Here is a 27,421-nt window from a genome sequence, read left to right on the forward strand (position 1 = left end):
GTTAATGCAATTCTACAAATTGGATATGAAGAAAAGTGAACCTTTAATCACACACTTGAACAGATATAAAAGCATTAAGCAACAACTCGCAGCTATTGGCAAAAAGGTAGAAGATGATGAGACACTAGCACTGCTTCTGAAGAGTGTGGACAAAGGTGAATATGAAAATATTGTAGCAACACTAAAGAATGTACCTGAATTGAAGCTACACGAGATAGAAGGAGCTCTACTAGAGCAAGAGAGCAGAGGCAAAGAGAAGAAATGGCTCGACTCAACAGCAGGAAAAGAAAAAGCATTCTTCACCCGAGGAGGATTCTCTCGAGGACGAGGATGAGGAAGAGGCAGAGTAGGAGGAAGGACCTTCACTTGCCACAACTGTGGAAAGCCACGACACATGGCATGAGACTGCTACAGCAAACCCAGTGGAGAAGGAACGACATCGGCAAACTTCATGGAGACTCCTAAGGAAGAGGAGTCGGATCATCTTTTCTGAGAAAGAAAGAAAGAAAGAAAGATATATTAACGTCTACGAGAGGCCAAAGTCGGCCTATGAGACAAAAAATAATACAACTGTGTTCTTCCGGTCATCGGAAGAAAAGAAAGAAAAGAAAAAGTGTGCATGTGTCTGGATACAACTGTGAATCATCATGGATCGGTGGAGCCCATATACAAACAATATAAGGGGGGGTGGGGATGTGGATGGAGAGAGAGAGAGAGAGAAACCCCACAACCCAATGTAACCTGCCCCAACAGAGTAAAACCACCTATGAGCCACCGATGATGTAGGCCATGTGGTAGATATATGTGTGAGCACTTTAGTCAAGGTCACGGGCACTTGTAGTAGCCTTGGACACATAGAGAGAGAGAGTGTCAAGAACTATGAGTTTAGGGACTTGAGACACTGGTCGCGGACTATGAAGTAGTAAGAGGGAAACTTGGTATAGAGTGCAGGTGTGCTAGGAGTATTCACTTGAGGGGAGGTGTTGAAATATACAAGTGAATAGGGTGTGTGCGGGAACAAGCCCTTGGCTAGAGGCTGTAAAAGAGAATCAGTAAATGTGAGAGAACCTGTGAAAAGGTGAGAAGAATCTACTGGGAGAGAATAAAGGGTAGCATGAGAAGATTTAAGAAGTGTGGAGATATTCTGGGAGAGGTGGAGAGAATCAAGCAAAAGAGGTGGAGTGAATCAAGGAGAAATCAATGGGATTAGATGCTTGGATGTAAACTCTATAAATTGAGGCATTGGCCTAATGAGAACTTGCTGGTTTTTTATTAACCATGCCTACATTAAGCTATTAGTTAATTATTTACTAATCACGTCTTAATTTTCATCTAATCACTTTGTTAATGATGTTGATTCTAGCATTTGATCCACCATAGCTCATCACGTTGCTATAATTTTAACATCAAAGAACGAGGCAAAGATGTAATGAAATCCATTACGATACTTTCCCAATGTTCATTTGGTACTTAAAGTGGTTGTAGAAGACCAGCTGGAGCTTGTCTATTGGCTTTCATTTGCTGACAAGAGAAACACGTTGTAACAAACTTTATAACATTTTGCTTCATTTGAGGCCAATAATAAGAAGCTGTCAGCAACCGATATGTCTTGTTGATACCAAGGTGAGCTGCATAAGGAACCTCACGATGTTCCTTCACCAAGATTTTACGCATACTTGTGTTATGAGAAACACAGATGCGATCCTGATAATATATATATATATATATATATATATATATATACATACCTAGATGAATCCAAGAACATGCCCAAATTCACCTTTTAAAAATATGCATGTTATATACTCATGGTAGTCAACCCACAAGACTATATAACTATCAACTCCATTATGCATAGTATGGACTAGATACTACATCTCCACTAACGTCATCAGTGCCCAATAGTAGGTGTAGAACTATGTATCAAGATATGCTCTCTCTCTCTCTCACACACACACACACATAAGAGCATATATTCACACAAAGCCCTTCGTACTGAGTTTTTGTCAAACCTCCAGAGATGCAAGGCAGACTCAGCCATAATGAAGCCTAGTACTAAGGGAAGTAGCAAATAAAAAGAACTAGTACAACAAATAAGTAGTTGACAGTTAATAATCCGTTGACGAGAGAATAAGCTGCATAAATCTTCAAATCAGAAGGACTAGACTGCGGAGTCGTAATCACTCGAAAAGCATTTGCAAAATCTCAATCGTCTGCATAATGATCCACAAAAGTTGCTGGAATGTCGACTTGGACTGTAGAAATTGCCATTGCTAAGACCTGAGGCATTCTGCTAAGAGCATCGGCCACCACATTAGAAAGACCAGGAACATAGTCAATAGTCATATGGAAGTTTGCCAAATACTCCACCCCTGCCTTGTCGTGCATTCATAACCAATTGTGTTAAAATATATTATCAAAGGCGTGAGAAGTATCATATGCCATCGGAAAGCAGGTGCTAATTTTAAAACCTCTGTCAAAGGTGCTGCAATTTCTAAAAACTTAAAGACCTTCGTATGATAAAAATTGGCAAGACACAAGAACGATCTGACATCATGAATATCTTGCAGTGTCGGCCAATCCTGAATAACTTGTATCTTCTTAGGATCAACGGAATGCCATCAGCTGAAATGATGTGTCCAAGGTACTCTAGTGATGTCTTGAAAAATTCATTTTTCTCTAGATTGACAAAAAGTGCATTCGCGTAAAACCTGAAAAACTTGATGCAAGTGCTTTTTGTGCTCATTGATTGAAGCACTAATCGTCCGGATAAATAATCACGAACTTGTCCAAAAATGGTCGAAAAAGGCCATTCATGAGACTCATAAAAGTTGCTGGGACATTGGTTAACCCGAAAGGCATGACCAAATACTCATAATGTCCGTACTTCGTGCGGAAGGCAATCTTGTGTTCATCACCTTCACGAATCTGATGATATCCTGACTTTAGATCAATCTTGGAAAATACCTTGGCGTGAAGCAACTGATCAAATAATTCATCAATCCGAGGAAGAGGATATTTATTCTCAATAGTGAGTTTGTTGAGGGCACGATGATCAATGCAAAGTCACATTGACTTATCTTTCTTTTTTACGAGCAAACTGGTGCACCAAAAGGACTCTTACTGGGACGAATATGACCTTTGTCCAAGAGCTCCATTAACTGGCATTGAATTTCTTGGGATTCTACAGAAGAGACTCGATATGGAGCACGAGTCGGTGGCGAATTGCTAGGAAGTAAATCAATCGAATGATCTACTAGGCGTCGAGAAGGCAAAACTGGGGGTAGTTCCGTAGGAAACAGATCCAAGTGTGGGGCAAAGAAGGGTTGGGCCAAATATGCCACCTTGGAATTTTGGTCAGGCACCATCTCCTTTTTGTAGAGTAAACCACTAAGAGTGTCGAAGAACAACCGGCCTTTTGAACCCACCGCTTTGCCTATAGTGCGGACAAGGTTGGTGTGGAGGGTTGATCGCGAACACCTTGGAGATTGATGTCCCTACCATCTTTGACAAACTGTAAGGTGTGGCTACGAAAACTGATGAGCGGATCATACTGATGTAACCATTGCTGACCCAAGATCATATCGTATCGAGATGAAGGCATAACCTCAAATTCCATCTTATCGCAATATTGGTGAATGCGGAAGGAAAGTCGAGGAGCCATAGTGTTGCAATTAAAACCCGATCCGTTTGCCAACTCGATCTCGTAAGTGTGGGGGCTGCGAATAGTGTGTATCTTCAATAGTTGCACCATCGTGGTAGCCACAAAATTGTGAGAACAGCCGATGTCAATTAAAACTGTGATAGGACAGTCGGAAATTGAGCCAGGCAATGTCAACACTTAAGTGGACACAGAGGCTGGAATTTTAGAGGCATCTTGTGTTTTTGCCACTAAAGTAATTACGCAAGCCTGTGCGTGTTGGGATATAACCATAACACGTTTGCCTTTAGAATTATCTGAAGGCTAAACCTGAGACTTGTCTTCCGAGGTGGAAGGTTCCACATTGGAGTTCTGTCGAATACTGGAACGTTTGGGGTACTCAAACCGATGGTGGCTTCGTGAACAAATGGTGCATAGGCCTGTCTTCTGTTGGCCTGTAGAGGAAGACTCCTTTGGGTTGTGGGTTTGGTCGCGTCCAGAGTCTCATCCACGGTCTGATTCGCGTGGTTGATAAGACTGTTGGTGCCATGGCCGGTATGGGGATGACCCATCTTGTTGTCGAGGCTTCTGGAATGACTGCTGCTGAGAATTGGGTCGAGGTTAAGAACCGCCAAACGAAGATTTGGAACCCTCACGAACAAATTTATTACCATTTCCGAGAGTAGAAGAGACTGGGCAACCTTGTGATAAAGATCCCCGAGGTGTGAATGTGACATCGGCTATGCGTTCGGCATAGCGAATTGCAACTGCTAGATCAACTAGATCGTATTTGTGAAGGTCCATGCGCAACGTGGGGGTTAAGTCCCTCGACAAAAGCATGTAGCTTGGCTTATGGGGACAATGTTGAAATCTCCAGTACCAAGCTGGTAAAATGCGAGATATAAGAGGCCAATGAGCCGGTTTGGGTCAAATGGCATACGCATGATCGTGCTTAAAAATCCACATTGGCAGGTATGACCTGTTTACGGATGACACGCTCGAATTTCTCCCACGCTAACGGTCTTCCCATCAGACAGTCATCGTTGCCACCATTAAAATGCATTGTCTTTCAACAAAGACGCGGCGAAGGTAATCTTTTTTGCATCTATGAGGTCCATGGACTCAAAGTACAAGCAGAGTTTGTACAACCATTGGTGAAGGATTTGCTTATTGCGATGACCAGAAAAGGACTCAAGGAGTTTAATGTCTAATTTCTTAATTTTTGATGCTTGTAATAAACGATAAATAACCTTTAGGTCATCGGCTTCCACCTCTAGGAGTAAAATGTCAGCGTTGTCGATTGAAGCCGTCGAACTTGCAGGTTGAGAATGTCTGGACTGCATCTGCTGCATCTGCAATGTGAGAGTCTCCAAAGTCTTCTGGAATTGACTCTGCATAGCTGCTATCCAGGTCTGCATCTCCTGCTGCCAACGAGTAAGAACGGGCTCGTCTTCCAGGATCGGTTCATCTGCCATGGTAGGAGATGGGCCTTGGTTGCTCTGCTGCAACCCTTGTTGGCACTGTTGTGCCCTAGTAAGAACCATCTGTTGTAACACAACTCCGATCACGATGTTACTCATATCGGTGATTACTAAAACAGCTCGTCCCACGAGGCAAGCGGTAGGCAAGGCGCTTCTGACAAAGCCACCTTAAGATTCTTGAATGCCTCCAATGCTCGTGGAGTCATTCAGATCCCCTACCTCATAGTCACAAGGGACGGGGGACGGTGACGGCGGGGAACGGGGGTGGGGATGGCCATAAGTAGGGAACGGGGACGGGGGAGGGAACGGCACTCAAAAAATACTTTTTTTTTAAATTTTTCTACTCTACACTTATTCTACTTTGGAAGTACATCAAAATGAGCACAAATTTACACTAAAATGGTAAGCTTTTGAGTCATATTAATAATTAAGTAGATACAAAATGAGCCAGGACTAAGCCTTAAGGAGGCAAAATACATGGACGGACTCAAATGAGTCAATGACAAAAAAGTGTTGAAGACTAGAGGCTAGAGGCTAGAGCTAAGTAGTAAGGCCCATGAATCATGATCCATGATTGATCATCCATGTGAAGTGCTCGCCTCATGGTCATGGGTAGCTTGTGCCAAAGAATCATCAAGCTCATCCTCACTCTCATCCTCACTGGCATGCTGCTCCTGCACCTCATCCTCTTGTTGCTCTTCTTGTTGACTCATCTCCCACTCGGTGAAGGAATCTGCCTTCTTGGTCACGCTCTTGCAAAGCATTCGCAAGTTCGCGCTGACGAAGACAAGGTCATTGGCACGCTCTACCCCGAGTCGATTCCTCTTCCTAGAGGCAATGTGGCTGTAGGTACTGGTCCATCCAAACCAAAGTCCTCCCACCATAGAGCAGCACCAACTTTGGAGCAGTCAACCTGTGCATCATGACAGCCATAGGAGCCATGAAATGACCTGTACATCGAAAGCTGGTCCCTGATTGTATATTCCTGACTCAAATCAGACTTTCACTAGACCTAATTCGGATACATGGAAGTAAGACTGAAATCAGAAATACACATGTGGATGACAGAAATGAGTCCGAATGCCATTACAGAGCACAGACGGAACTCCTTAATTCATCATATCCAAAACACAATAGTGCGGCTGATTAAAAGCCCGCATCAGTTACAAGTAGTTATAACCGCATTCCTTCATCGGAATGTCCCCAAAACATAATGAAAGTCCGACTAAGGTATTTTGCAAAAAGACTTACAAAAAGGAATTGCTAAACTTGAAAACTAAAACAAAGTAAAGTAATCTATGGTACTGTAAGTAGAGCCCTAACACTGGCACAGCCCAGTGAACTGAGCCTGACCAGGCGGACCCGTTTCCCATAATCCCTTGATCCGTAAACTAGATAGGCAAAGAATCTTGCAAAGATAAAACAAAATCAGCATAAATGTCATCAAAACATCCTCCTCTTTGAAATCTTGCATATCTACTGACTTTTCATTTGCAACATAATCCTCCATTGATTTCTGACTAATCTGTTGCACTGCTGCATCTTTACTGATCTGACTTCCTACCTTGACATTGAAAACATGCTTCCTCCACATTTTGAAAATTGGACCATACTCCCTTGTCAAACAGAATGAAAGAAACATGACTGTCAAATCAGATAACACTTCCAGAACACTTAAAAATTCTGCATCATAATTCTGCCTTGAATCTGATCTAATCCTCCACACCTTTTGTGACATAGTCAGATTTGTAAAACTTGCTTCACATCCATCAAATATCTGCACTTGACATCCTCCAAGTTGAATACTATCAAAACAACCTTTGTCAAATAAATCTGAACCCAAATCTGCCAAATAGTCAACTTGATCACCAACTTTCTTCATGACCCTTGACAACTTTTACAACTTCCCTCATAAGAGTTTGACATTCCGTTTGAATCCTCCAGCGATCAAAATCAGTCTCAATCAACTTGTGTAGGTTTATTTGGCCATGTGCTATGAAAATGTGACACCAATATGCAAGAAACGTGTATTAATACACACAGAACAACTTCGCTCTAAAATCTGAAAATTCCATAAAAATCAGGCAAATAATCCACATATAATCCGCTAGGATCCGCTGAACCTGTTTAGATGCAACCTGATCTACAAACCATATAAATTGATCATTATGCACCCTGTAATGCAATCTTCTTTGACCAATTTGCAACTCCAAAACATGAATATCTGAATTTTGACAATCTGCCATCATCATCTGTATTTTAGAATTTGTCATCCACATCTGACAATCCATTTTGCACAAATTCACCTCCATTCTATCATCAACTTGAAAGCACACATCATTCAACAAAAATATATTTGAATTGACAACAACTTTTCCTACATCCATTTTAGAATGCACATCCATCAAACTTAAGCTTAAAATTTCATCAGCCCGCATTTCAGGCATCATATGTTGATCCCCCAAATGTGTCAAACCTGCTTTGTACTCTTTAACAACTTGCTCTTGACAATCCTCCTACTCAATTTGATCCATAAGACCTGTATTTGATTCAAACCGAAAATCAATCCACTTGTTCAAATTCTTTGCAACTGAAACATCTCCTTGCTGAATATCAACCTGTGCCATCAAAATATGTCCTTCAAAACATTCAGAGTCAAAATTCTGATTTCCCTGATCATCCACAATATCACTTATATTAGTCGAAAAATCTGCTTGAATCTGCCAACTATCAAAATTAGCATCTGGAAACTCCTCTGGTATTCCTGCAACACCTGAAATGTGATCATAATAATTATCTGCAACAACCATGCTTTGATGTACAAGAATGGATTTTACTCTTGTTCTGCCATATTCCTCTGAAATACACCTGCTTGCTGGAAATTCCTCCCACTGGTTTTTTAAATTTGCTAAACGGAGAGCCACAAATGCAGTATCGGGATCCGCAAAGTTCATTTAATTGGCTGCTTAAAATTGATTGAAATATTTTAAATTGATAATATTATAATTTCTCCTTGAAAATTTTGCCATAAAAAGTTACCTTCTGGCTGCAAAGCAGATTCAGTCTGCAAATCAGAAAAACTGTCAAACTGTGTTGTCAAACTGCACTGTCAAAATCTGCCATACTGCCAAAATCCGCCATGATCCTCCTTGCTATGAACCTTGCCGCCTTACTACTGATCTTACAAAATAAGAATATGAAGGCTATTGTGAATTCTCCAGAATGTATTACCATTCAACATCTAACTTCCAAGAAATCGTAACATCCTATCAAATCCCTAGATATGATTCTCCTTCTGCCTATCAAATCCCGAAACTGATGAATCCAGACCTTCTTCTTGATGATGGAGATAATATCGAAGGTCAGAGAAATTTTGATTGAAGAAGATTTCTGCATAAGCATTTACTTCCTCCTCATCTGTTACCCAGTTTCGGAAATCATATAGCAACCCATCCATATAGAAAAAATCCTCTTATCCCCGAAAAACGCTAGGTTTGTTCCTAATCTACCCTTTTCAAAGTAGAAACCCGCAGGATCGCCAGTATATATTCCTGACTCACATCAAACTTTCACTAGACCTAATTCGGATACATGGAAGTAAGACTGAAATCAGAAATACACATGTGGATGACAGAAATGAGTCCGAATGCCATTACAGAGCGCAGACGGAACTCCTTAATTCATCATATCCAAAACACAATAGTGCGGCTGATTAAAAGCCCGCATCAGTTACAAGTAGTTATAACCGCATTCCTTCATCGGAATGTCCCCAAAACATAATGAAAGTCCGACTAAGGTATTTTGCAAAAAGACTTACAAAAAGGAATTGCTAAACTTGAAAACTAAAACAAAGTAAAGTAATCTATGATACTGTAAGTAGAGCCCTAACACTGATCTTGCGCCTAACCGATGCATCAGGCACAAGACGATCCAAGATGATCCTCCATCCAGCGCTCACCTCCCGGTCGCTCTCCTGCTTGTTGCCTTGGAATTCTGGGTCCACCACATAAGCTCCTGCATGCAATGGAGAGTAGTAGGAAATCCACCTTCCTAGACACAAGGCATGGATCTCCTCGTATCTGTCTTCGTCAGGCACAAAGTCTTTCAACTTCTCTATCATGCGATCCATGGCCTCGTAGACCTTGCCTATGCATGGTTGCAACAATCCTCAATAGGTGGACTATGGGCCTCACCGTAGCATCTGTGGTCTTCACGCGCTCCCACCAAGAGGCGTCATCCGCCCGTAGCCTACACTCTTGGCCAGTGTTTGTATGGGACTCTTGCATGGCGACAAACTCGTCGTTAAGGAAAAGCCCCCTCAAAGCACCGCTACAATCCTTCAACCGGCCCAACATGAGAAAGTTGTAGGCAAACCGGGTGTCGGAATATTTGAGGAGAGAGAGACAGGACCTCTTGTTGAACTCATGCCGAAGTCTTTGGTGGTTGAGGACAAAGGAGACCATGGTGTTGGCCTCCTCAATCAGCGGGTTGATCCATGGTAATGCCCCGATGTCCTTGAGGAGGTTGTTTAGGCAATGAGCCATACAAAAGGACACCGTGACATGTCCATACATACCTTGGAGAATAGCTCCCAATACCGCCGCCCTATTGGAAGGCTCCCCATCCGCAACAAAGCCCACTACATGCTCGAGGCCAACTATCTCCATGGTGGTAGTGTTAGAAGTCATCTCCTGTCTATATTTATACACCAGGGCCTCTGTTGTGGGTGTGCCTGCTGATTCATCATCATCGGGGTTCCACGGCCGGAAGCAGAGGAAGGGGAGTTACTGTCAATGAGGAAGGACCGAGAGGCACACGCACACATGTGGGATCGTGTCAACGCCAGGGTCCGGTCATTTATTTTCCTCAACTGCACACCACAAGTGATCAATCATGTAAAGCACATGACGCTGGCGAGAGGCATATGGGAGCACTTGGCTTCTCTTTATAACAGGGTATCACCCATGAAACAGATCTCCTTGGAAGTGCAGATGCGGGTTATGAACCCTACAAAGTCCTTGACGATGTGGGAACACATTAACAAGCTGCAGGCCCTTCAGCAAGAACTCCTCCAAGCTGGGAAAGAGATATCATCTGAAGACATGGCCATCACTTTTCTGTCCCACTTGCCTGCTCAGTATTCTGCTTTCTACTCCTCGTTGATTACGAGTGGCAGGCTCAGGAGTCAGCACCATTACCTAGGAGGAGCTTGTGCCAATGGTCTTGGACCAAGAGGAACGTTTCACGAACCCTCCTCACAGCGGCGGTTTGGAGGCCTTAACTGGCCAACGTTCGAAGGGCCGGAATAACAACAAGGGCAAAGGGAAGGCTTCACCGGAGAAGTCTTCTGAGAAGAAGCCTGACTCAGAACGAGAGAAGCTGAAGGCCGAAAGATTCTGCAATGATTGTGGCAAGAAAGGCCACTATTGGAGGAAGTGTCCTAGGCGGACAGGGAAGAGTGCTGATTCCTCAGCCTCAACTGCAAAGACTCCGGCATTTGTGCACTTAGAGATGATGGACTCCGACGCTTCATCATCTTCGAGCGAGGAGGCAGTTGGCTTCACCGCGAAGGATACCCGGGAATGGATTCTTGACAGTGGTGCTTCCAGGCACATGACTCCATCCCGTGACTTCTTTCTGGATCTGAACCGGCAGTCAGGTCGCATCTTTATTGGCGACAACTCCACTATTCCGATACATAGTGAGGGCCGGATGGAGATTATTCCCGACGGAAAGGGGGGCAAGCATGCTTCCCGTGTTCTTTATGTCCCTGCTCTAGGTTTTCATCTTCTGTCAGTGCATGAAGTATGCAAGACTGGCTTTCGGGTGGAATTTGAGGAGCATTCAGTTGCTCTACGGGACCGTAAGACTGGCCAGGTTGTTTGGGAAGGCGGTGTGGAGAATGGTATCTACAAGCTCTCTGCACTCTCCTCGTTGACAGGTTCTCAGGTCGGAGATTTGTGGCACTTTCGTTTTGGCCACTTAAATGTGGATGCATTGAGGCGAGCTTTCCGAGACCAAATGGTGGTTGGCTTGCCAGATGTTGGTAGTAGGCAAGGGCGCTGCAGTTCTTGCATATGTGGTAAGCAGCACAGGGAATCCTTTCCGAAGCAGGCTTCTAGGTGGGCTTCAAAACCATTGGAGTTGATTCACACTGACTTGTGTGGACCTCAGCAGACACCATCTTTGGGAGGATCTCTCTACTTTATGCTGCTTGTTGATGATTGTACCAGATTCACGTGGGTCTACTTTCTTTCCCAGAAGGACCAAGCTTTTGCACGGTTCAAGGATTGGCACGTGATGGTGGAGAAAGAGTCTGGATTTCAGGTCGAGACTCTCAGGGCTGATAAAGGAGGTGAATTCTCCTCGACTGTATTTCTCAGATTTTGTGCAGATCATGGCGTCAAAAGGGAACTGGCCAATACAGATCGCCTTCGGAGAATGGAGTTGTAACGCAAGAACAGGACTATGGTCGAGATGGCGAGGACCATGCTGGAGCATCGTGATCTTCCTCGTCCACTTTGGGGAGAGGCTGTGGCAATGGCTGTCCATACCCTCAACCGATCTCCGACGACTTCAGTACCCCATATGACTCCACTTGCGGCATACTTTGGTAGGAAACCTGATGTCTCGCACTTGCGTGTCTTTGGGAGTGACGCGTATGTACATATTCCGAAGAAGCAGAGGGGAAAGCTTGACTCCAAGTCCCGCAAGCTTGTATTTGTGGGGTATAATTCTCTTTCCAAGTAATAAAAATTGTATGATCCAGACAGGAACGAAATTGTTGTCAGCCGGGATGTGGTTTTTGACGAGCATGTTCCAGTATCCACTGTCGAGGAGCCGCCACTTCTTGGAGATCCAGAGGAGTCTGATGATGATTCCCAGACCATCGTTCCAGTTGATCAACCTCAATCAGTACAGGAGGTTGAGCCCGCAGCTGGAGTAGAGCCCCCGCGACCACAGGAGGCTCCACGATCTATTCGAGTACCTAGGGTGGTTGTTAGACACCCTTCGGGAGTCGGGTGTCACGGAGTTACCCTCCGAGTGGACCACAGAGGACGGCCCTCGAAGATCACACAGAGTCTGAGATAAAAGCAATACAACGGAGCTTCTTCAGGTGAACTATGCTTTGATGTCTCGTATTATGCGGGTTAAAGAGCCCACTTCCGTAAAGGAAGCCCTTTCACAGGATACTTGGAGGAAAGCCATGCAGGTGGAGCTTGATGCCATCGAGAAGAACAACACTTGGGAGTTGGTACCGAGGCCGTCGAAGCGGTCAGTCATTGGTGTCAAATGGGTCTTTAAGACCAAATATGCGTCTGATGGGTCGGTGGACAAACACAAAGCCAGACTTGTGGCTAAAGGTTATGCTCAGCGGCGGCCAGGCATCGACTACAAGGATACCTTTGCACCGACAGCACGGATGTCCACGATTCGGACCGTTCTTGCCCCTGCTTCTTATCAGAGGTGGCCCGTGTATCAAATGGATGTAAAATCTGTGTTCCTTAATGGTGACCTACAGGAGGAGGTGTATGTTGAGCAGCCTCCAGGCTTTATTGTTCCAGGATCTGAAGGGATGGTTTACAGGTTACGTAAGGCCTTGTATGGTCTTAAGCAGGCACCCAAGGCTTGGAATCAGAAGATTGACTCCTTCTTTGTTCGGACTGGATTTCAGAGATCGGTTGCAGATCCAAACCTATGTCTCTTTCGAGAACGCGGCATGGTCACGATTATCATCCTTTATGTGGATGATCTCATTCTCACTGGCGGTCATGTGGAGCACATTGGAGTGACGAAGGCTGTCCTGTCAAAGGAGTTTGAGATGACCGACTTAGGCTTACTCCACTTCTTTTTGGGATTGGAGATCTGGCAGACCCAGAGGGGGTTTTTCGTCTCTCAACAGCGGTATGTTCATGAGTTGCTTGAGGCCTTTGGGATGGTTTAACCGTTACTGATCCTTGTGACCCAATTGATGCCTCGCAGTACCGGAAGTTGGTTGGTTCATTGATCTGGTTGCTGAACACCAGATTGGACTTGAGCTTCTCCGTGGGGCTGTTGAGCTGTTTTATGCAGACGCCATTGAAGTCTCATTGGGACGCAGGATTGCGGATCTTGCGGTATCTACAGAGTACGAAGGATCTAGGACTCTTTTACACAGGAGGGAATGAAGTCAGGCTCCAAGGTTGGAGTGACTCGGATTGGGGAGGAGATCCAGACACGAGGAGATCTACTTCAGGATACAGTTTTACCCTTGGCTCAAGAGCAGTTTCTTGGAGCAGCAAGAGGCAGCCAACTATTGCCCTCTCTTCGATAGAGGCAGAGTACCAGGCTGCTTGTGGTGCTGCTTGTGAGGTTGTGTGGCTGCGGAGGCTGCTAGGCAAGATTGGGTTTCCATAGAAGGAGCCCACAGTCATCCATTGCGATAACCAGAGTTGTATAGCTATTGCTCAGAACCCGGTCTTCCATGCCCGGACCAAGCACATAGAGATACAGTATCACTTTGTACGTGAGAAGATCTTGGCTGGTGACATCTTGCTACTTTATTGTTCGACGGAGGACAATGCGGCGGACCTCTTCACGAAGTCTCTACCTCAGGCTACGCTCAGGCGGCACTCCAACTCCCTTGGGTTGATTTCACAGCCAGGAGCTGCGAAGGGGTGTTAGAAGTCATCTCCTGTCTATATTTATACACCAGGGCCTCTGTTGTGGGTGTGCCTGCCCTGTATAGGTGTTTTATCATTTTTCCTCACTCCCCGTATTTTTTCCCTATCTTTTTCCAGATGCCAAATGTTGGCAGGAGCTTCTGGTGGCTGGCCGACTATCCATTCAGAAGTCGTGTGGCTGGCCGACTGCCCAATCACCAAGCGTGGAGTATTTACAACTGGCCGACTTGCTTTATGCAGTCGTGGAGGTGTTTACTGCTGGCCGACTGCTTCATGCAGTCGTGGAGAGCCACCAGCGCTGGCCGACTGCATGCATGGGGCATATAAATAGGCCCCATGCCCCCCACCACTTATTCATTCAGTATTTTGCGGGATCTTGTGTATAGAGAAGAGTTTACACACCTATTTCTCTATGTCTCTTGTGCTGTCTATTTTCTGCATTCTACTTGCTCTTGTCAACCCAAGTTTGGTTATCATTTCCACTGCATATTCTGACAGGTAGCCCACTCTGCCGCAAGCACATCCGCGCTTTTCCCAGTGCCGGATACATCATGAGATGAGATGAAGTACATCTCTCCGCCGGAATATGCAACCACGCTGTGAATACTCCTCTTGCGGGTGTCACTCCATCCATCCACAATGAGGGAGACTCCGTTCCTCTCCCATTGCCGCTTTGTGTTGTCGGCCCCGCTTGCTCTACAATGCGCTTCTCCTTCTCGAGCAATGTAGTGCGCAAGCTCTCGGATAAGGGGGGCGTATAGGTTGAGCCATACTCCCCAATCTTCTTAACCATGACCTTGAAGTATTCCGACCTATTCAAGAAAGTAATTTACTAATGAGAAGGGGACTAGGATGATGAAAACATGAATGATGAATTGGCAATGATCGATTGCACTTACCTAGCCACTTGTTGAAAGGCAATGTGGTCGTGGAAGAAGACGCGGGCCAGCGCCATATCCACCTCCTCCTTCAACTTGGGGTTCCAATTCTCCCCAAGTGTAGATTGTCATCGTGGGCCACGTAATGGTTGAAAGGCCGTGGAGATGGAGGGTGCCGACGTCGTGGATGGAGTAACATTCCGACTTGATGGTGAAGGTGATGGTGTGCATGATCCCGATCCACCACATGACTCCATTGTAAAGGCTTGAGTTCCTCTCCCCATCGTCGCAGGATCCACGGCCACTCGTGGTGTCCTTGTCGCTTCGACCGCCTCATAGACGCTAAGCTTGTCAAGAAGTTCCCGTCTCTTCTCGGGCATGACATTCGTGCAAAACCTCACCTCATGCCCACTCTCATGCAAGAGGTGGGCTCGCACTTTGTCGGCGCCACCCGTTCGCCGGTACGGGCAAAGCTTGCATACCCATGGCCGAGAACCGCCTCCATGAGCGGATGGGGTGTAGTTAACCTCCTCCCACCATGTCCATCCCGTTGTCCTTCTACGGGAACCCCCAGCAGGTGAGGAGGATGCCATGGTTGAAGATGGCTCGACTCTTGAGCCTTGAGGAATGAGAGAGAGAGAGAGAGAGGCCTAGAGCCTAGAGGCTTGGAAGTTGGAAGACTCAAGACTCAAGAGGCTTGAGGGAGAGAGAGAGAGAGAGAGAGAAAGAAAGAAAGAAAGAAAGATATATTAACGTCTACGAGAGGCCAAAGTCGGCCTATGAGACAAAAAATAATACAACTGTGTTCTTCCGATCATCGGAAGAAAAGAAAGAAAAGAAAAAGTGTGCATGTGTCTGGATACAACTGTGAATCATCATGGATCGGTGGAGCCCATATACAAACAATATAAGGGGGGGTGGGGATGTGGATGGAGTGCTAAGGCAAGATGCATCTCTATATGCTAAAGGGGTAGTACAAGCATGCTATGCAGATCTATGTCTAACTCCATCCAGTGCCATAAGAGGGATATAAGATATCATACATCGCCGATGCTGAGGCTGTGAATGGCGTGAACATGTACCCTGAGTCTGAATGAAAGCGAGCTAGCTCTCCTGTGTCTCCATCTGGTGTCTCATTCGGATAGCTGCTATCTCTCGGTGACGGAGTCGGGGTGCTCTATGTCCAGTCTCTCTAGGTCTCCTCCTGGCTCTCAATTCCTCTGCTCTCTGTGCGGTCACCCCACGTGGTACATCAGCTGGCACTGGCATAGCTCTCTGGAAGAAATCTGTGAGCTGGGACTGTCTCCCACCCCTAGTGGGAGCGGGTGTCTGGAGGAGTCTCTCTCGAGAACTATGAAGCTCTAGTAGTAGTCTGCCAAGCTGTCGCTGGTCCGAGGCCTCCATCAACTGAAATAGTGAAGAGTGCTCCTCAAACAATCCTGCATATCTATCTCTGACCCCCTGGTGGGCTCTACATCTACATACAAAGTGATCCTCAGTCTCCACCTCCTCGCGGCACAATCTGCATATCCGCTCAGCTCTGGGAACCCGTGTCACTCTCCCAGCCTCTATCTCTAGCTGATGTGATGAGACTCGTAGCTGTCCAATAGCAACGCGAGAGCTGTGTGGCATGTATACATGTACGGCGGTCGATGTATAAACCCATCCCCTGAGATGCTCATAAAGTGGTCTCTGTAATACATCATCTTCGGTGGTAGTGGGCTCTCTGGTGATGTCCATGTCTCCTGTATGTAGTGCTGCCATATGTCCTGTCTCATCACTCTGTTCCTCTCATTGAGAGAGAGGTAACCCCGTGGAGTAGACTGATCATACTGAAAAGGTGGCAACCGCTCAATGTCTATCCCATGATGTGAGAACCACTGTAGCATCTGTGCATACCAAGATCCAGTGTGTCCAGCCTCGGCCAGCTGTCTAGATGCCTCAAAAGCTCGACGGGATAATCTCTCCGTGGGCATCTCCCTCATCCTGTATATAAAGGAGATCGTCTGGAACAATGCCTCCACTGCCATAGGTGGTGCAGCAAACTCAGCTCGAAGAATGTCGTGCGGGACAAATGGTTTGCTGCGTATCATCCTCGAGAGCATCAAGATCTGTGGTCTCTCCAGCTGTACCCATGTGGAGGCTGCAAGCCCTGGTGCCCAAACCGCTGCTGCATACATCAAGGCTGATGTCACTAATGTATCAAAGAGCCACCGCTTCGTGCGGGGTTCCTGAAAATGTGCCTGATGACACTGACGCTCAAGGCCAGCAAGAGCTGCATACCCCCGGGTCACTCTGTCTCTCGGACTGCCTAAGCCATGGAGAAGCGCCCAGCTGAGCTAGTAAATGTGATGCCAAGGTAAACATAAGAGCTCACCACCTCGACCTGCCCTCCTGCTAATGTGAGAGTAGTGTGGCTCCTGACTGCGGGTGAAGTGTGGAAGATCATAACCTTGGTTTTCCCAAGGTTCACTGTGAGCCCCTGCTGTGCGCAGAAGTCATCAAGAGCCACAAGGTGTCTTTGAAGCCCAACTTGCGTATCGGATACCAAGACGATGTCATCAGCATAAAGCATAACATGGACACTAATACCTGATAGCTCAACCCCAGAGCCTCCTCCCTGTGTGATGTAATCGACCACCTCATCAATATAGAGCCCAAAGAGCGTGGGGGAGAGCGGGCACCCCTGCTTCACACCAATGGTGCTAGCAACTGTGTCGGACAAGCCTCCACTTCGTATTCTCCTAATCTTGCATAGTTTTGTTGGTGTACCGTGTTAACTTCTATGTTCTCCCAAAGGAGACACACTACGGCATCGGACTCTTCCAAAGACCTGCTCATATAGCCTGTATATGCCCCACATCATGTCTAAAGGTATGCATAGTGTCTGTAGTCGCCGAAAGAGGCGCTCTCTGGGCACAGTATCAAATGCCTTGCGGAAATCCACAAAGCAACAATAGAGCCGTTGCCTCCGTGCCTTGGCCTGATCAATCAGGCACCTCAATGTAAAAATGTGGTCGATGGTCGAGAAGGCTCGACGGAAGCCTGCCTAGCCTGCTGCTCTCAATCCCCCAACCTCTGCATGAGTGCTCAGCTCTGCCTCCAAAACTGCCCCGTATAGTTTGGCCAATATATGGCCAATCATGATGGTCCTATAGTTCCCGGGGTCTAGTACATCTCCCGCTTTATGGATCGGCACAATAGTGTGCATCGTCCACTCAGCCGGAAACCCCTCTGACAGAGCTCTATTGAAGAGATGAGCAAGAAATGGTGCCAATGTATCAATAGCATAGATGAGATGCTCTCCCTGTAATCCTGTATGATCTATCGCCCGTCCATGTTGGAGTCGGCATATGGCCCTCCTAACCATAGGTGGGGTGAAGAAGGTGGAGACTGTGGAGCATGGCTCTGTGGGCTATGGTATAGGGGGCTGTGCAGGCACATCATAAAGTCTCTCTGCATATGTCTGCCAGGTCTGAGGATCGGCAATAGGTGTGGGAGGACGGGGCTCTCTGAGTCTCCTCCAAGCAGCAGCAGCATCTCTGCTCATGAGCATGTGATGTGTCCCAGTACTGAGCCTCCTCATAAGCTCGCCGCTTACGGCGGGTGAGAGTATGCATCCTCCTGCCTGCCTGCCTCTGGGTGATCTCCTCGCGAGCCCTCTGCACTCGGAGACTGCGGCGGTAAAGGTTTCTGCACTCATCATCATACCATCGGTTCTGGGGCATGCTCCCAAATGTAGGTGGCCGTCCTCTGTCTGTGGTATGGGAAACTCCTCGCGGCTACGGAGTGCAGTACATGTGAGAGCTGGGAGGTGAGCATGGCCATGGGTGCCGATGGATCTAAGGCAAATAGCTGATCATGAACATGATAGTCGTACACCTCGGCTAGGTCCTGAGTGAAGTGAAAAATAGTGCGTGGTGGCTGTATGATGGGTGGGTGGGTCTCCAGTAAGCTCCTAAAAGTGAGGGATAGGTATGTATGATCCGCCCCAGTGGGCCATGGTGGTACGGTGAAGTGAGACACCATATCTGCTGCCTCCGGGGATCCCATCACATAATCCACTGTACTACTGCCGCCTCCCACTGGAAAGCAAGTCAACCCACCTGAATCTGGCCACTGAGTCATCCCGTTATAAATAACGAGATGGTGTCGGGCCCCAAGCTCCAGCAAATGTTGCCCATATCCAGTGCTGTCAGCTCCTCCATCAGCGGAGATCCGAGTGGTCCCTGTATCCTCTGTAGCTAGCGGCTCTAGTCTCAAGGGACCACTCGGATCTCCGCTGATGGAGGAGATAGGGAGAGAGAGAGAGTCTAGATAGTAGGGCGGCGGCCCGCGGGCCTTGTGTGAGAGGCTTGGAACTTGGAAGTTGGAAGCTAGAAGAAGCTTGAAAGCTTGAAAGTTGTGTGTGCTTGTAGCCTTGTAGAGGCTTGTTCTTATATAGATAGGCAAGAGAGAGAGAGAGGGCCAAGCCTCAAAGGCTCAAGGGCCAAGGCCCAAGCCATAAACGGCAAGCGGCGACTACAACGGCTAGAAACGGCGACTGCAACGGCTAGAAACGGCAAGCGTAACGGCAAAGAAACGCGCAACAGCTCCCTACCGTCCCCCCACAGAGCCGTCCCCCACCGGCATCCCCGTCCCCATCCCCTGTGAGTGACGCTTCTTAGGGGACGTCCGTCCGTCCCCGCTTTTTCAAACTTCGCTTCTAGAGGGGGATACATGCCTTCTGCCAGTGTGCCAGTGTGGGACCCTGGTATCCTTTGTCTTCAACTCGTCTTCATTCATGGTCCCTTTTTGGCTTGAGAGGGGATGTGTGAAAACATGCCAAGAATGGCATTTTACCAACCCAAAAAAGATACTTTTTAGATATTTTATGCCGTGCTGACGGCCGATAGCCTTATCTAGGCCGACCAGCAGCCCAACATATATATATAGGGCACACTATTATTGACCACTTGCGTACACAGTTCTGAGCGCACCATTCAGCTCGCACACGCCAGATTGAGAGCAGTTTCAGGGCCCACCTTAGCAGAGTCATCAGCGCACATCACCTTCCATTCTGAGCGCCACATCTCCTGCAAATTACTTGGCAGTGCCCAGTTCTCTGCTGTGTACCTGCACCTTGTTAATCGCCTACAGCTCTAATCCCTATACATGAAGCACACCACAGGACAGCAGCCCATTCTCTGCTCATTCGAAATCGACTTGGGGCAGCAGCCCTCTCTACTCATCATCACCGATTGACATCGGGCCAGCAGCCCTCTCTACTCTTCATGTAACGGCAGCACACCATCTGCCCGGGACAGCAGCCCTCTCTGCTCTATAAATCTGTGTTTCTCTTGCAGTCCACTCATCTGCAAATTTGTGTTTGTTTGCATCACCTCACCTTCGGAGAGCCATTGCCTCACATTGACACGCGTGGCCTTCGACACCTAGACCGAGCTACCTGCTTCGACTCCATCTTCGCATCTACGTCGTTCTCTCTTTGGGTTGCCACACCGGAGCCTCACACTCAGGCCTCTTGTACTAGATTACATTCATCATTATACATACACTCATTCATTCATTTCATGTTGTGTTGATTTGCTATGATCTCTCGCACATTTGGTCCTTTCATCCTATGGCCCTCACACAAGGTAGTGAAAACCTCGAACAAATAGAATTCCGACTTCCTCTCATTGATGTAGAGCTCGTTGCTTTCCAACAACTTTAAGACTTTCTTCACATCAATGTCGTGCTACTCAACCGTAGCTGAAAATACCAGTATGTCGTCCAAAAATATGAACACACACAATCCAATTAAGTCCTTGAAAACCCGCATCACATGTGGTTGAATGTGTGGCTGGGGCGTTCCTCAAGCCAAAAGGCATGACCACAAATTCCTAGTGAGCCCATTCTGTACGGAAGCCTATCTTGGGAATGTCCCCCTCAACAATCCTCACCTCGTGATAGGTACCCACTCTTCAAATCGAGTTTCAAGAACACCTTGGTCTCATTCAGCCTCTCGAGAATGTAATCTATTCGAGACATCCGGAACCTACTCTTGATAGTCAGCTTATTGAGTGCATGATAATCGACACACAATCGGGAAGACCCATATTTCTTCCTGCTGACGAACAGGATTAGGGTTGCAAATGGCAACACACTAGGGCGTATGAAGCCAGGTTGCAACAGTTCTTGGAGTTGGCAGTCCAACTTCGGTGCCATTGCCTTGGACAAATGGTATGGAAACTTGCTCGAGGGATCTGAGCCTAGAAGGAGGTCTATCTTGTGGCCCTCCGATCTAGACGAGCGGATCTAGGAAGGGAGATTGTCCTGAAGGAAAATCTTCTAGAACTTTTCATGGAGAACTAGTACTTCTCTGAAGCCCGGGCCACCATCTGGGCAGTCTGGATATAAATCATCGCACATTGTGCACCTTTCCTGATTTCTCGTTTAGTTTGCAAATCACTTATGAGAGGAAAGTCTAGGATTCCTAGCTCACATTTAATGGTCACTAGGGCATTGGACACATTCCACATAATCCGAAAAGCATGCCTGTCCCAATCAATATCTAGCTGAAACTGGTGCAACCATTGAATTCCCAAAATTATGTCTACTCCTACAAGAGGGGCAACCATAAAATCTCACACAAACTCAATGCCCTGAATCACCAATTTAGCACCTCGAGCTTCAAACTTGATGCTCGTTGTCATTCCTGTGCTAAATCCCTCAACCTTTTTGTCCACCGAAGTCAGGACAAAACGGGCTCGCCGAGCCGCCTGTTTTGTGACCACATCCTCCGTGTTGCCGTTATCAAAAAAGACGACTCTAGCTACCTATGTAGTCAAAGGTCTTGAGCGATTCGTTGCGCTCATACTCCTGGTCATAGGCGCCTTTCTGCTTATCTTCGAGCTCCCAATTAACGATTGCACCAACCGAAGAACTAGGGACAGTCGATGGAGTCTGTGCTAGGCTCACCACGGAAGCCGTGGAGGCTAAGGTGGTCATCTGTGGAGTGGTAGTCTTCTTTGGATAATCCTTATAAGTGCGTCCTTTTGTGTGACAAAAGAAACACCTACCCTCCTCGTTGTACTGAGCTGTCTCCTCAGCACTTAGTTTCCCACCGGTCTTGCCTGCCTGAGCTTTTTGATGTGGAGTAAGCTTGGGCGCGTTGGTCAAGTTCTTGGATCCAAAGGCTCCCGTGCTCTGTCTCGAGAAAGACCCCATCTGGTTCTGGCCTTTCCCCACCCCCAAGGCGGGTGCCTTGGGAGTGGAAGACTAGAAAGTCTTGGGCTTTCCGCCGTTGTACTTCATTTCAACACTCTACGCAAGCGAGAGTGCATCTTATGGTGTTGAAAATGTGATCAAGATACATGTGTTTGATGGTCACATATAAATCTTTGTGGTAGATTACATCAAATTATAGGCTAAGGTCTAAGGTTCACATAAATATGGTTACTATGTGGTACCATGGTCAAGTAGGTCAACCCAAGCATTCATGGAACCCCTATTTGGTGGAGGGAACATGGAGTGGGCAAGGCAACTTCCTTGTAAACATCCTTGCCCTTGTGTTGTTGGTGTTGTGTCCCTTGAAGCTAGCACCATTGCCTAATCGGAGTAAAGTTCTACAGTAGGCAACAAGCTCGTGTCACTGCCGATTGCTCCACCTGTGTGTGGGGCCAACAATATTGTCTGCTCCATCACTGATCCCCAGAAGCCATGATGGAACCGAAAAACTTGGAAATCAGCAGGATACCCAAAACTAACTCTTCCCAAACCCTAATTATGCTCTCCTCATTCTATGGGCTCCTCCCTTATTAGGCACACAACACATGCAAGATGCTGGAACAAAAATTGCAGATATCATAGGCTCTGATAGCAACTGCAGAGTGCGTACGAAGTGTGAACAGAGATTCTCAATGCAGCAGAAGTCTAACAAGCACACAATCATACACAAATATTCCTACGCTAAACTTGTATTTATATGCAGTTTAAGTATCAACACTCTGATCTCAGCCCTAGTTGCACAAGATCCTGCTGGACAAATGCAAAGACTGGCTGCAGGTCCTTCTCTCTGCCCTTCTAACAGCCTGTGGACAGCAGCATGCAAGTGAAACTCACCATCTAAACGTGCAGCAAATTCCCTGCCGGCTGATGTGAAAAAAGCAAGTAGCATTCCAACATGGAATGTCGACTCCCAAAGCCCATGACAGCACATAATGGTGTTGGGGACCCATTCTACAGTTGGGCTCCTGTCGCCGCAGTTCACCCAACTAGCAGAATGGTGCCCTTCCACGGTCCACCCATTCTGTCCTCCAGTTAGCTTATTGAGAGCTCGTGTATCGTTCTATTGCAGTTTTATATGTGAAGGACTGAGGAACTACTTAGAGCATTTAATATTGTAAGATATTGATTGTAAGCTTAGGTGTACTTGTTTGAATGGACATAAACGGAGGAGGATCAGTAGAAAGGTGGAGGAGACCCGCTCAAAGGCCGATAAAGCACATCGAATTCTCAACCAACAAAGAAATAATGTATGGTAAGCAGCTTACGATCGACCGGGTCCGTGATGGCTTCAGAGTGTGTTGGTCGAAAGCTACTGCATGCGATGAGCACCGATATAAGAAGAAGAGCCGCAGAAGATGATGATGATGATGATGATGATGATGGCGGCATGGTGAGATGGCTTCCCATGTCGGGAAGCATGGAAGCCCGTGCTAATAGCTCATTCTGAGCGGAGACTGCGGAGTCCCTTCAGAGAATTGATGATGATGACAACGACGATGACGAGCCCATATCGGAAAGCATGCAATTCAATGCTAGTGGTAGAGTCCCGAGCGAGAGCGAGAGCGAGAGAGAGAGAGAGACTAGAGGAGACTCCACCGGCGAAGAAGCCAGTGCTAGTAGCAGAGTCCCTTGAACCTTCAAAGAAAAGATAAGAGGGCGGCTGGGCAAAAGTGGGTGAATGATGAGTCATGCTTGTCGGTGTTGATTTTGGGTCCATTGAACATTCTTTACTTTGCCCTTCACGAACCACTCTCATGAAGTCGCCTTATCCTGTTTTTTTTTAATGATTCTTTTTTTCAGAAAAAGGGACTTCTATTAAGTATGAAAAAATATACAAGAGGGAGATCTCAAACCAAACAAGGTGGAAATCTCAACCAGTCTGGTACGTTGTGCTGAACAAGGAACCATCTAAGTGGGGTGAAAAAGATGCCATAATCCCCTCTCTCATAAATTGGCCACACTTTCTCCTCCGAAGCCTTTGAACATGGCTGGTGGATTCTGGTCCAAGTGGCTATGAGAGTGTGAATGATATCACTCCAAATCCGGCAAATATACTGTGACTCATAAACCAAATTGCCCTCAATAGCCTCAGTGCATCTAGTGTTCCAAATGTGACAGGCTGTAGTACTGTCGACCTCTGTGTTGGGGAGACGTATCCTAACTTCAGCATTTCATGTAGACAACACTGCAGAGCTCCCTGACTGATCATAATGACCAAATGCATGGCGTTCCCTTGTACATGAGGTGTGGGCCTGACTATGTCAGCCAAATGATAGCATCAAAAGAAATGTAAGCATCCTTCCAAGGAGATGTGCTATCGGAGTCCAAATCAATCCAACACTCCCATAAGCAATGGTAAACGATCTTTGAAGCTCCTACACATCTCAGGCATACTGTGCTAACACCAACAACAAACCGATAGTCATAGGTTATGGACTGGATATATATAACAAACGAATGAGAGAAAGCACACCAAATCTGACTCACACTCACAAAGAAATATAAATCCATGAACAACCCCTTATGGGTTAAAGTTCATAGTGCTTATCATGTGTCATGTGTTATTCATGTTGCATGACATGCATAATGACATGACATGTCATTATTTACATGACATGTATCATGTTAACTTGGGGGCTTTCTTCTGCACAAGATTTCTTTATGGAGCACCTTATCAAAGAGGAGCAACATCTTCAACATACAAGTACAAGTTAAATGTTTAATGTTTTAGGATTTTGACTATGTGCACATGTACGGCCACGTCAGCTTTTGCAAAGTGCTTTAACACATGAAATAGAAGAACAAGATAGAGGGAAACCATAGCATATTCTGTTGAACAAGATAGTGTGCAATTTTCTTGAGAGTTGATGAAAGAGAGAAGGCATTACACCACGTATATCACACAGAGTTGAAAGGGTGGAGGCATTACGCCATGTATATCGCAAACATGACAACACTTGAAAGATAGCAAGAAGAAAAGCTGGTTGGTGGCAAGAACACCAAGAAGAGAAAGCTAAATAAAGGAGGATATATGTGTCCTCTTGTAAGAACACCAAGAAGAGAAAGCCAAATAAAGGAGGATATATGTGTCCCTATAAAAGTGCCACGACCACCTCGAAATGTCAGGCGTGATACCATAAGCCTCCCAATGAGGTCTAAGAGTAGGGACACTCTGAATGTGTTTCTCTACTTTTCATTGGGTTGATAGCATCCCTACACACCCATTCACCGAGGTCCCAATGCTAATAGGGCAATCACCATACAACCAAAGGCTCCAAGTATATGTGATTATCTATGGGGCAGGATCAATATAAAAGAAATTCCCTACTCTGCCAACTCTCATAGGACGCATCATTGGGCCCTTAGTGAAATCCTGCACATCGCATCTCTCCAAAAACCAGCCATCTTGTATAGAGGAAAAGACTGGTGAATAGTGCGGAAGCCCATAACCTAAAGAGGTACACATGTCCCAAAGAAAACTCCAAACCACTAGTGATGAGGCCCTTCCAAGAATGTCTCTATGATTCAGTGGTGGCTGGGTATGGTAGCATCAATCTACACAACCTCTGACTAGTGCCCCTTAATGTTATGTAAGCACCCCTCTCTGATCCTCTGTAAGGCTTCGAAGCATCTTCCAATCCAGCACTGTGGGGAAGAGAGTCTCCCAGCCAGCTCAATAAATATGTGTAGCTACCCCAAGAGGTATACCATACTCATCCAAGATCAAGTCATTCCACATAATGGGTTGCCTATTAGCCTCCTCGGCTAACCACGGAGGTATGTGGACCAAGAACCTCCTCATGCAATGCCAAGCCCGAAGAAGGGATCTAACCAAGGGGGAGGATGGGGGTCGATGCTCTGCCTTTGAGAAGATAAAAAACCAAAGTTGTATATCCAGTCACCTCCCCTAACTGGAGTACACCTTGTAACCTACTAAATGAGAAATTATTTCAATGGCTCAATGCCAAGAAGAAATCCTCTACAATCATCTTACAAAGCAATGCCTTCCACTGCACCTCTGAGTCTATGATGTTCCATCCCCTCTCTTGCTTGTGTAGGATAGTGGTTTCCCAAGCAACTATGGCCCTGGTGTGTACAGTACCATCTAAACCTGACCAAAGTAAGTTCTGAATGAGATGACGTAATTGGCTAATGCATTCCCTACAAAGAACCCAACAAGAAGTGATAAACCAAGCAGTGGTGAGTAGCACTTGGTTAACCACCAAGGCTCGAGATGCCAAATCAAGCTTCTTGCTACTCCAATGCTAAAGTTTGCTTTTAATGCTCATGAGCATAAGCACAAAGTGTTGTGTTGGATGTCAATGCCAACTTGGGAGCCCAAGCATCTGTCAGTGTATCAACTCTCAATCCAAGTGAAACCCACATCTGAACCCCAATCTGTGTGTAGAGAATCATTGATCTGAAATTCCACAGACTTGTGCCAATTAATGGTGGTTCATGCTACCAAACAAAAAACCTCCCAGGCTGTCCGAAAGGCACAAAGACATACATCTAAGGCCTCCAAAAGCATTGTAGTATCATTTTCCAGCTCCAAGTCTAATAAATCTTCCTCTATGCGAAGAGGCCATCGAGACTCTTGGGGTAGCCTAGATAAACTTGCTCATAGCCTTGGCTACTATCAAGTATAGTAAGGGAGCTAGGGAGCATCCCTGCTACATTGAGCGGGAAATATGAAACGTCCCTATGTACCAAAATTATGCTATGGGCCTCCCTATACAACCATCAAACCCGTCTTATCTAGTCCTGGGGAAACCCCATGCATGCCATCGTGCCTTCCAAGAAGTCTTAATCCACTCGTATCATATGCTTTTTCAAAGTCCAACTTGAGGATGGCAAGGGGTTGTCGGCTAGATTTAGCACACTCCACAGCTTCCCAAAATGAGAAGATGTTATCAAATATAATCCTTCCTTGGAGAATCTCATTTTTGTGTGTCGTGTGAATATCCTTTGAAGAACAGGTTGTAGCCTCATACTCAATACCTTAGCTAATATACTCAAGTAAATGGGCCTCCAATGCTTGATGTTGTTCTTATCCCCACCTTTTGGGATAAGGTGGATAATCCTTCTTGGAGAAACCCATTTTTTGTGTGTCAAGAGTAACCCTTTGAAGAATAGGTTGTAGCCTCATACTCAATGCCTTCACAAGATTTTATATGCTGATCCAAGTACATTGATGGACCCCGCTACTTGGTCCCCCATCTTTTGAGATAAGATGATAAGACCATCCACTAAGATTTTATATACAAATCCAAGTAAAGTGATGGACCCCGCTGCTTGGATGTTGGTCCCCCACCTTTTGAGATAAGGTGATAAGACCATCCGTGAGAAAGGGGGGCATCATACCTGTATGCCACATTGCTCTGTAAAGCAATAGTGATCTCAATCTCAATATGGTCCCAAAGCTAAATAAAAAAGGATGGAGAGAGACCATCATCATCCCCTTGGCATTTTCCATTTGAAAGACCCTAC

At 46.2% G+C, this 27,421-nt stretch overlaps 1 protein-coding gene across 1 annotated transcript in view; it reads right to left on the reverse strand.

Moving 5' to 3' along the window:
• LOC147616197 (uncharacterized) overlaps nucleotides 1-23,645 on the reverse strand; it is a 69,376-nt gene extending 45,731 nt beyond the window's left edge. The window contains exon 1 of the mRNA XM_086778851.1: nucleotides 23,197-23,645. Within this exon, the coding sequence (XP_086634977.1) occupies nucleotides 23,197-23,350 (154 nt within the window). The 5' untranslated portion in view covers nucleotides 23,351-23,645. The remainder of the gene's footprint in view (nucleotides 1-23,196) is intronic.
• Nucleotides 23,646-27,421: the final 3,776 nt, after the last annotated feature.

Source organism: Cibotium barometz, chromosome 39, assembly GCF_041138505.1.
Source record: "Cibotium barometz isolate CiBa-2024 chromosome 39, ASM4113850v1, whole genome shotgun sequence".
Lineage (NCBI taxonomy): Eukaryota > Viridiplantae > Streptophyta > Polypodiopsida > Cyatheales > Cibotiaceae > Cibotium > Cibotium barometz.